General features: G+C 37.7%; 1 protein-coding gene across 1 annotated transcript in view; it reads right to left on the reverse strand.

Moving 5' to 3' along the window:
• b4galnt4b (beta-1,4-N-acetyl-galactosaminyl transferase 4b) overlaps nucleotides 1-9780 on the reverse strand; it is a 96786-nt gene extending 87006 nt beyond the window's left edge. The window contains exons 1-3 of the mRNA XM_060859294.1: nucleotides 9717-9780; nucleotides 9010-9153; nucleotides 7312-7525 (exon numbers count right to left, since the gene is read on the reverse strand). Of these exons, the coding sequence (XP_060715277.1) occupies nucleotides 7312-7450 (139 nt within the window). The 5' untranslated portion in view covers nucleotides 7451-7525; nucleotides 9010-9153; nucleotides 9717-9780. The remainder of the gene's footprint in view (nucleotides 1-7311; nucleotides 7526-9009; nucleotides 9154-9716) is intronic.
• Nucleotides 9781-11991: the final 2211 nt, after the last annotated feature.

Genomic DNA, 11991 nt, shown 5'->3' on the forward strand with positions numbered 1-11991 from the left:
AACATTAAAGGAGCAGTCTGTAATTATAGAGAGGTGAAATGAGCTGCAGTGGAAAATAAAGACCAAGCTTTCCACAACCGACCGCCCATCCGTTATGAAATTTATTGATGTTATGTAGATATCCTTGTTAGGAAAAGTTCTAAAGCTGAGGAGCTCTATTCTGGCTCAGCCACTAACCAACCTACACATGACAACACAATCTCATCCTGCATGCAGTCATGGCATGCGATTCAACCCTCTTAAGGAACATTCACGACCTAAATAAGTAATCATAATGATTCCTGTATAATTAAATGGAGGTTGTACTTGACATCTACAGCTCTGGAGCTTGTCCTGAGCTCAGCAGTGCAGCCTCCAGGAATATCAAAGAGGGTTTGCAAAATGAATGCCTAAGGTGGTTTTTGAAGCTGTAAGCAGCAGGTTATCTTCTCTGTGTAGATGTTTAGTGTAGGAGTTTAAGTTGAGAGCAAAAACAGTGACGACACTGTCCAACATTTAGACAAACCTACAGCATGCTTGTTCAGTTTCATGAGCAGAGAATTCTCACCATTACATCATCCCAATCTTTCTCTCTCCACTTCGCACACACTCACTTAATCATGTATCACATGATTTCCACGTACGCAAATTTCCACATACGCATCCACAAACGCATCCAACAACCTCACCTTTATAAAACCTGAAAAAAAAAAAAAAATGACATTTGGAAATATTTCAACTTGATGAACAGATGCTGAAATGCCACCTAGATATAAAATGTGCTGAATTAGGGGTTGGTGAATAAGTGAACTTTTTTTACACAGCTGCTTAGATAGTACATGTTTCATAATGCAGCTATAAATAATGATCAAACAAAATTATTTTATAACCATTTCTAAGAGTTAAATAAAATAGTGCAAATATTGGAACATATAGGCACCTCTTTTCTGTTATCGAGGTTGTGAACCTAATATACCTAATATAATAATTGTTTTAGTAATAGTTTACTGAGCAGCACTTTACTACATCCTAAAAGCTAAGTGCTTTCACAGTCACACAGTAATCTGGTACGGTGTAGTGAGGTAATAATTGAGCAATACCAAATTGTGCCATGGAGGGGGTTTAGTATTTTTATCTGATTTATTATAACTCACAATCAAGATGGAGCTGCAATAATGTTCCAAAATAAATAACTTCTACATAGGATTCAGTTGGTTGTGGTTTAAATATCGGCAGAGAGTTAAAATCCCCGATTTCTTCCAAACACTGCGCCTCTGACTACAGCGTATCTAATTAAAAAGGTATCAGTGAAAGGTTTCAGGTTTGAAATCCACATCAGCTTTGCTGTTAAACTTATTGTATATCTGAAAAAAAACATTATTTTGGATTTTAGTGGTAAAAAAAATACATATAACTTGCTAGGAAAAGTGTGCTGTGTCTGATTTCTTTCTAACCCATGAACGCCTGTCAGTACCAGTGTTGTCCATTCAAACACCCTCCAGATTTCAGTTGCTTTGTCATTAAAACTTTTCATTCAGTGTCACTGACACATCTATACCAGATCACCAGCACTGACTAAGATTGTCTCATTGTCTAATTAGTGACAGAACCATAGGTTTTGTGTGTTTTAGTCTGAATGGTTTGTTCTGTATGCCGTGTTTAGTATTTCAAGTACAGTACTAGTACAACCTAGTAGAACATTAGAGACATGAAACACTTGCACATGCTCTCGATGAGTCTTTGTAAAACAATGCATTACCCAGCCCTAATAGTTTCATTATCAGTCTACGGATAGATGTGTTTTTAGCTCATTCGTCTTGTCATCACCCTCAACCCTGTCCATCAGCGACAAGGAGCAAGCACATGTGCAGATATTATTAGGATGGTGGAACATTCTCATTAGAGCAATGGTGCTGTCGTTAGTCTGCAAGCAAAAATATCCACCCAACAGCAGTTTTGATAAATCTCTGAATGTTGACATTTTGACAGAATGAAATCTCTTGTCATTTCAATAACATCTACATGGAAGTTCCATTTCATCACTGTGAAGCTCAATATGGCTTAGAGCAAGACTAGCGACTACATACATTACCTGTGATTGTCACATCCTCAAATTATCAAGAAGGATACATTTTCAGCAGAGGTAAAATAACCAGGCCTGAAATATCTTTTTTGGTCTCTAATGCAGCAGCTAACACATATTTGTCTTGACAAAGCCTTGGCTCTGTAACAATCCCTTATGCCCAGGGTGCTGCTTCTCAAAGCATGCTTGCCAAAATCGCATGCCTCCTGCACTTCCTACTCGGCTGCTGAGTGGGCCTCCACCTGCCCCATGTGTCCTTGCCCTGAGCCAAATCAACAGAGAGTTGCCTGTTCCACCATCACGGTACAAACCCGCCTTCTCTCCTCTCCTTTTCTTTCCTCTGGAGGATTGAGGCTTATTAAAGATTCACAGTGAAAACGTCATCCTGAGCGCTTTCCTGCATATGTATATGAGCTTCCCCTTTCTTTCATGCTTAACAAGAACTGAAATGTTGTTTTATGTGGCAAGTCTGGTAAAAGAAAAATAGAAAAAGAAAAAAAAGAGAGAGAGAGAGAGAGAGAGAGAGAGAGAGAGAGAGAGAGAGAACAGTAAACTACATCAACTAAAAAAGCTTAACAGAGCTTAAAAAGCTTAAAAAGAGATTAACAAACATGCTACAAGGAGTATTGCATATTAAATGTGCAATAATACAATTCATAATAAGCACCAGAATGCAGATAACCACAAACTTCACCAAATAAATCTCACTGTGATAAATGTTTTGTTGAGTTCCTAATGCCTGTAAGGCTCTAAAATATATAATAATGTCTTTTATTCTTAGTAAAAGTCCGGCTAGTTAAAATTATATTTAGTCACATAAAAATGTTAATGTTGGTGATGTAAATGGTCAGACGTAGTTTCTTCAAGCGTTCGCCCTAACAAGACAAGTGTTTTAGAGAGCTTTAGAAATGGAAATAATGTGTCAGAAAAACATTATAATAGATATTATATATAATATAGATAAAACAACATATTTGTTGTTACAGATATTGCATACAAATTTATTTTATTAAAGTGTACACTATTTTCTCACACAGTGAATGAACATATGAGCAATTTGGTAGATTCCCTTTTATATTTATACAAATTTACAAAGCTATATCATTCCATTGGTTTAAACAAGATTATAGATTACATGGTAAATTATGTAAATACCTGGTTTAATTTTATGCAGGTACTGGACTCATTGTCCAATGTAATGACACTCGTATCCTCTTCCATAGCTTTTCTGCTCTTCTAGGTTTTATTAAAAACATTCTTGCCTTGATAGAACTCAAACAATGTGATATTCTTGGGTGTAAATCAAAGAAAGGGAGTTCTTTTCTGTTACACACACAGTCTCTGACTGAGGCTCTCCACTGTGTGTTCAGCGGGAGTCTTTTCATTTGGAACTGTTTTTCACTAGGGAAGTTCTCTTCATTGGTAGAAAATAGGTTTTATTTCTCACATGAGATCTTTCCCTGAAAAACATGGTTATGGCTGTATAAGATTTTAGACCAAAGAACTTCTGAATACTCAAATGTGATTGGTCAGAAAAATTAAATTTTGTGTAACAGTAGGGTTTGGACAATAATGTAGTTCCAGCTGCAAGTCTTCTATTGATGTAGTTATGGTATTTCTTCTATAGTAAATTATCCAGGGACGAGGGATTTGGCTGTTCATCTTTTCAGCTTTCCAGACACAAACGTTTAACTGTTAAAACGTTTTCTGACAGAATCTTTGAGGTTGGGAAGGATGGGGGGTTTTGTGGTTGGTGAAGAAAATACTACTTATAGCTGTTATAAGTGATAACAGGAACAAACTTGTTTTGGAGACAATTCAATACATTACATGTTACTATAAACAATTAGAGAGTATGATATTCTATAATTAATACAACATTTTAATGAATGGCAAATAGCTGTGGTCTAAGAGGAATAAAACCCTTCATTTCTTCTTTTGAAGCTTACTAAACTCTATTTTTCTCCACTGATTTATCTGTAATATGTAGTAACAAACTGTATTAAGACAAGGATTTGTATTTCATGTTTGAAAAATGATTCTTGAGAATACACCTACGGCTTTCAAACAATAATGCAGCACTGATGTTACTTGAATATGTGAAATTACCATACATATTGTTATCAGTCTCTGAGCTAAACCAGAATTGTCATGGTAAATTAAATAAAAAGAGCTGAATGCATATGTTTTTTGGAGCCGGCGGTTACACCAGAGCATGGAAAAATCGCAGATATTCATATTTCACTTCTCATATTATTTTAATATATAACTCATACTGAACTGTAATCAACCTCTCGGTTGCCTTCTTCTGTGACTCTCTTGTGTTTGTCCAGTGGGATTCAGCATGCCTCCATGCACTAATTGAGGACATGCAGTACAGTCTTATTCTCTTATCACTCGTAACGTGTCTCTCTTGAGATAACGGTGGCTGGCGTCCAAACTTCTCATTTGCATGAGCATTAGCCAGGGTGGTGAACAAGCTGTATTATGTGCGCTGACCTAAATTCCATTAACCTACGGGTTAAAAGAGTCCTCGTTCTTTCTGGCTCGTCCTGTCAACTTTACCAAACTACACATTGAAATAACAATCAGGGAGAACAGGACAAAAAAGCTTGGAGGTTTGTTGCATAATTGTAAGCAGTCTATTCTTTAGCTAATCATTCTCACATGCAAAAGCAAATGTCACAGGGATTGAAGATAATGCTAAATATAGACTACATTTTCAAATGATCAAATTTTGCTTATCTGATGAAGCATATTAGAAAATGCCTGATAATTCAAGCAGTTTAAACTGCAGTTGTTCCATATAAGGACAATACTCTATGTGTGGTATCGGCATGGTTTCGCTGGCACAGATGGATAATCCTTCATTTTCAACAAAAATACAAGAGGCTTTTCTCTGCTTTTCTTTGAAAGGCACCCATGATCAAACCTCCGCATTTTTAGCAATAAAGCCAAGAGCAAGAGCATTTAATGATCAGTGGTTCATGTGCATTGTAGCTGGGTTCTTCTGTAGCTGGTGTACATTTATAGATTAAATACAGCTGCAAACACACCATACAGTAGTCTGATTTGAGATTTTTTTCTGGCAGAATTTATAATCATCTTAAAGAAAAAATAATCAGAACATCGAGTTTAGATTTGACAGCTTCTCGAAAGGTCAGGCTATAGCATTATAACTATAATGTAGCCGCAATGTACTAAAAGACATCTGCTGTAATAATACTTTGGTTCACAGTGAACATTGCTGACATCGACATCTGCTCTTACACTTACAAATAAAGTTGCCAGAACAGTTTCTTTACTGCTGAAGATTTTTTGGTTTTCCTAATGAACCTTATCCTGATTTAACCACTTTCTTTTCTTTTTCTGGAGTTAGCGGGTAAAACATTGGTGGGTATCTTTAAGGTAGCTTTGTGATAGAAATAAGTATTCACTTTATTGTGCCAAGAAGTCTAGGTACAGTAAACTATTAGCTGTGTATAAACATCATACAGTATTAATACTGGGTAGGACCTCCTTGCTCTAAGAACAGCCTCAATTCATCACAGATTCCACATGGTGTTAGAAACATTCCTTTCAGATTCTGATCCATGTGGACAAGATTGTATCACATACTGTAATTTCTGGAGATCTGTTAGCTGCAACTCATGCTGTGACTCTCCAACCTTCCAAAGGTGCTCTATTGGATTCAGATCTGGTGACTGGGGAGGCTTATGAATTACACTGAACTTATCGTGTTCATGGAAGTAACACAGCTTGTGTTTTGTCACATGCAGGAAGAAGCCATTAGGGGATAGAACCGGCCATGAAGGGATTCATATGGTCAGCAATAATACTCAGAAAGGCTGTTGCATTCAAACGATGCTCAATTGGCGTGTCAAGAAAACATTCCCTAAGCCAGTACACTACCACTTTCAGCAGTCTGAAGTGTTGACATAAGGTAGGTCAAGTCCATGAATTTCTGCTGTCAATGCCAAACTCTGACACCACCACCTGCATGTTGCAGTAGAAAACAAAATTCATCACACCAGTGAAAATCAGTGTTGATGACCTTGTGCCTATTACAGCCTCAGATTCCTGTTGCTAGTTAACAGGAGTGGACCCCTGCTTCTGTAGGTCATCATCCTCAAGATTCACAACGTATTGTGTGTTAGGAGTTGCTTTTCTGCTTACTACGTGTAAAGATACTGAGCTATGTGTAGCCTCCCTGTCAGGTTAAACTAGTCTGGTCATCCTTTTTTGACCTCCATGCAGAGGTGGGAGTAAGTCACACATGTGCAAGTCACAAGTAAGTCTCAAGTCATGAATGTCAAGTCAAAGTCAAGCCGAGTCTTTTTTTAATATTTGTCAAGCAAGTCTCAAGTCTCAAATTTGCGACTTAAGTCTGACTCGAGTCAAGTCATATGACTCGAGTCCCCCATCTCTGCCTCCATGCTTCTCATTTCCACCCAAAGAACTGTTGCACAATGGATATATATATATATATATATATTTGTTTGTTTGTTTGTTTTCCACACCATTCTGTATAAACTCTAGACCCTGTTGTGTGTAAAAATAACAGAAGATCAGCAGTTTGTGAACTACTCAAACCAGACCATCTGGCACCAACAACCTTGTTGCTCTGAAAGTAACTAAATTGGCGTTTTCTGCTCATTATGATGCTTAATGTACATTAACTAATGATCTTCACAAGTATCTGCATGATTTTATACATTATGCTCATGCCAGATGATTGGCTGATGGGATACATACATTGAATGTTCCAAATATAATTAATTATATGTACAAATTGATACCTATATTTTACAAAATAATGGCAGAATCTAAGTAGCAATGAGAACACACTCATAATATGTTAATGAGGTTTGAATAATTTCATTTCAGTTCAGGATTCTGGTCTTTTAGTCTTATCTCTATTTTCAAAGATAAAGTGCTTAACTCAGACAAGAATAGTAATTAAACTGCATTGCATTTTCATTTAGATTACTTTGGGCAGTTCTGCTGTTCAATGCCGTCATCCTCATTAACCTGCTCTCTAGATCAATACCAGGCTTGCAAGTAATGTCACATTGGTTGGTAATAAAGTGTCTCACAAACAATTTATCATGAAACTGGGTTTTTCAATGGCTTTAATAAATAATTCTAAGAAATCAGGATGATGGAATAAAATTGGCCTCAGTGTTACATTATTATTATTTTTTATAGCTACTTGAGTTTGAAAGTAATTTGACTCAATTGGGTCTTACCTTTGCCATAGCTGGAGTGGAGTTTGATAGCCCTGCCCTGGATGACATGCAGGTAGGTGAAGCCAATGGCGAACGTGAGAAGCACAAGGAGCAGGAGGAGCTTGAACTGCTTGCGTATTTTCTTCAGAGGGAAGCGCATCCTCCTCACAGCAGCATAGCACGCTCAGGGGAGAATTCAGGAGGAGACTGAAGGCTGCTTTTCACTGCTCTGGTACTGGAAATGTTTGAGGACATATAACGTACACTCACACGTACAATCTGTATTTGTCAAACAGTCTGTAACACCGAAAGCAGTAATTTAACACTGCAAGAATTAATTCAGTGTTTCAGGTGTTAAATTAACACTAGTGCTGTCAGTTAAAACCTATGAGCTTGTTCAGCATGTGGGAGGTATTCAGTATAATTAAGGGTCATACAATTAAGTAATAGTTCTTTTAGCACCCAATATGTATTCAACATTGGAAGAGAATTCTATATATATATATATATATATATATATATATATATATATATATATATATATATATATATATATATACATATATGTGTGTGTGTGTTAATTAGTTAGTAATTCAATAATAGAAGAATAATTCTTGAATATAATGCAAGCTTTCACAGGGAAAAAACGTAATACTCGATTAATAATCGATTAGGATAAGGCTTCCTAAAAAGGGTTTGAAAAAGTCTAGGATTCAATGGAAAGTCAAAGACAAGTTGATGTCGTTACATTTTCACATTTTATTTCTGTGAAGCTGCTAGAAGACGATGTGAAGATGCACATTGTTAAACACGAAACAGTGCGAGAGAAATACAATTAAACTGAATTACATTTCAACAACATAGACTTTTACAATGGAAAGCCAGCATTCATTCAAACCATTGATACTGTAGCATTTTATTTTAACCTCATAATTAAAAATAATAGTTAAAGTTTAGACTCAATTCCTCATGGCTCATGCTAAGCATATGAGAGTGAAATATACATTACTGCACTAGCCAAATCATATTTAATATGGACGTATGTTTGTGTTCAGTGACAAGGCCAAACCCTTTCCCAAGTGTGTAACATGTTGGAAGAAGATATGAACACCTGGCAATAAAACAAACAAGGCATGGGTAAAGAGATTTTTAAAATAGCTTCAAAACTGGTAAATGAGCAAAAATAATTCACTTCACCTTAACATGATTAGCATCTCCAGGTGTACTTTAGGCAAATAATTTAGGTTCAGCTGATGGTTGAAAACTCCTGCTATATTTGTTAATATTGTATTTATTTGCTAGTATTTTAAAGCATGCTTCAACACCCTATGTGTTAAATGGACATTGTAAGGTTAATTGAACATTACAGGTGTTAATGTTGCACTGCAGGTGTACGTTTAGTGACAGACGTCGAAACATTTTCACACAGTAAAAATATTGCTGTGTAGAAAATAAAACTCCAAAAGTCAGCATGTGTTTGTACTGCATATCTAATGTAATCACAGTACCGATGTGATGTAGACTAACAATTTTCTGAGAGGCATCTAATGAGAATGATCCCAATTCCCTTTCTCTCATTACAATATGCATCACTTTCATTATATTTCCTCACATCTTATCCCACCGAGAACTCCTACACATAATCCCTAGAGAGAAAGCAGTATTGCATCCAGACACACTTCACATCACATTAAGTTCATTTCCACAATAAAGACTTACCATTGATGGATGTCTTGGGGTGATGTGTTCATGTTGCACGAGACAGATTCAGTGTTGAAGGTGCTGATGTGTGATAGAGGATTGTTGATGGAGATGAAAGCAAAGTCATCTGCTGTATCTTTCGATGTTCTTCAGGTTCTGGTGCTGTGAAATGCAGATTGTGAGTAATGTGACAGGGGATCAGGACGCTGCAAACTTTGCATTGGTCAGTGTGGAAAGTTCAGCTCTGAAAATCAAGTCCTAACAGATAAAAAGGCAATTCAATCTGTTCAATTGCTTTTTGTCCTAATCCCGATTCTCTCTCTTGCTCGATTGGAAATGCATGAACATGCATTAACTTCTGAACCGAATTTCCCTCATGCCATCCTATCACGGATCCGATCAGGTCTCGTGCTAACGGAACCCGGAACTCTCAGTTCGTGGTGTCCCGTGCGCACGAACCTCTCTCTCTCTCTCTCTCTCTCTCTCTCTCACACACACACACACACACACACACACACTCTCTCTCTCTCTCTCTCTCTCTCTCTCTCACACACACACACACACACAATACACACTCTCTCTCTCACTCTTACACACACTCACTCACTCGCTCTCTCTCTCTCTCTCTCTCTCTCTCTCTCTCTCACACACACACACACACACTCCGTACCGAACCGCCCTTTGTTCTCTTTAATCTCCAAATAACACGTAGCGCAAAATCCCACCGTAATCCACGTAAAAGCCTGTGCGTGCGCGCGCGGTGATGGAGAAATGAAGCAGCATCCTCGCGTGCACTCTGAAGCGCTCGCGCTGCTTTTGTGCGCGCCACCTACAGCTCTATACACACAGACACAAGCGCGGCGGTGCGCGCGCACACACACGTACAAACACACACACACACACACACACCTACTCTTCCTTTACCCTTTCTTTGCTTCCATGTTACAGTGTTTAAGCTGAGGGCAAAAGTTTGCCTTTAATCATTATCATCATCGTTCTCTTCCTCCTCCTCCTCCTCCTCATCAGATATTCCTAAAATTGTAGTACATTTTCTACAAACCACAGGTGGATACAAACTTTTGTGTGTGTGGTGTGTGTGTGTGGTGTAGTGTGTGTATGTGGTGTCTGTGTGTGTGGTGTGTGTGTGTGGTGTAGTGTGTGTGTGGTGTCTGTGAGTGGTGTGTGGTGTGTGTGTGTGGTGTGTGTGTGTGTGGTTTGTGTGTGTGTGTGTGGTGTGTGTGTGTGGTGTGTGTGCGTGTGTGTGTGTACTTTATTCTGTTTAGGTCTTAAAGCACTCTGAATGTGAAGGCATTCTGTCACAGGGAGTGCAGACCATTGCACATAATTGAATATTAACACATAGACCAGTTTATTAAGGGTAGAGTAACAATGCAGTCTGCAGCTTTATCGTCTCTCTGCAATTAGTTCATTCCTTAAACATTCATTTATTCCAGGTTTTGTTTTTTCATTTTCCTCTTTATATGCAACTAACAACACCAGCTTTATTTCCAACAATGCCACACACACACACACACACACACACACACACACACACACAAACACACACACACATCAAATGTCAAAATTAAATTCCGCTGACAGTTAAAAAGAACAATATGATCTGAATATGAATATAATGCAGGAGGGGGGCACGATGGCTTAGTGGTTAGCACTATAATAGAACTATAGCACTATAAAACACATATAATGAGTGTTTAATTAAAGAAGTTTGTCTCCATAAAGAGCATGAGATAATGCCTTTTGGGCATCAAACCTTTCTGAAAGATTGTAGCAAATTTATGGAGAACACCAGCAGCCTAATTGTGATGAGAAATAGCTTTGTTTCCAGTAGAACAATAAAGAACACATTGAGAAGCAGGTGGAAACTCTTTACAGTCTATCAGGTCTGGTCACAGATCTGCTGTGCCTTTGTGTCCAGTCAGTAGAGCTATCTACCTGATGTGTACTGGAATGACAGTCTCAGTTTGTAGCTTTACCAGTGGAGTTTGACTTTGATGTCTGTTGTTATATAGTGTATACTGACCAGACAATTTAGATCAAAACATTTCAGCTCAGTATGTTGTGCAGAGACACGGGTGCTCTCAGTTAAGATGGATGAGAATGCCTCTCCACCTCTCATTGCTTTTTTACAGTGATGCATGACTTTTAGCATCTGGCAAAAACTGGAATAAATCACACAAACACTCATGTCACCATGAACTGTCAATGTCCTCAGGGGACTAGAGACAGGTTCAGGTCTACAGCTATGTTTGCTAGCTTGAGAAATTGACTCAATTGCTGGTGCACCTGCATCAGACACCTCACGAGGACAGCTATTGCTTTTGAAGTGCACAGCCTAAAACAGCAGAATGAATAATTCATGCAAAATGTGTTATAGTATCTGTATATGTGTCGTAGTATGTGTTGTAATATCTGTTAATGTATGGATAGATCTGCTTCATGCTAGGTCAATTCATAAATAAATCTGCTGCATTGTTTTGTTATTTAATCTTTGCTGTAGGCTGCACAGATCAGAATCTGTACCATTGGCATCATCTACTGGTAATTGAATATACTGCAGGTCTACTCCGATTCATATTGGTCTATATGTCTTCCCTGTTTCCACAAGGACATTATCAGAAGTGTGTGCAGGCTAAATGCTAAATGTTCTTTTTATAGTGAATAGTCAGTAAGTATCACACATTACATAAGTATACTTTTATGTAAATATTTACCTGTTATTCTATTGGAGCATTCATTTGTTCTTTATACTTTAAAATGCAGACAGATGACCGATAAAATGACAGACAGACAAAAAGATAGACAGAGAGAAAGACAAATAGATAAATCAGAAAGACAGGCAGACAGATATGTTGACAGATAAATAAACAAACAGACAGACACAGACAGATAGACAGACACATAACTAGCAAATCTCTCTATATATATAACAGTCAGACAGACAGACAGACAGACAGACAGACAGACAGACAGACAGAC

The sequence above is a fragment of the Tachysurus vachellii genome, chromosome 23 (genome assembly GCF_030014155.1).
Source record: "Tachysurus vachellii isolate PV-2020 chromosome 23, HZAU_Pvac_v1, whole genome shotgun sequence".
Classification (NCBI taxonomy): domain Eukaryota; kingdom Metazoa; phylum Chordata; class Actinopteri; order Siluriformes; family Bagridae; genus Tachysurus; species Tachysurus vachellii.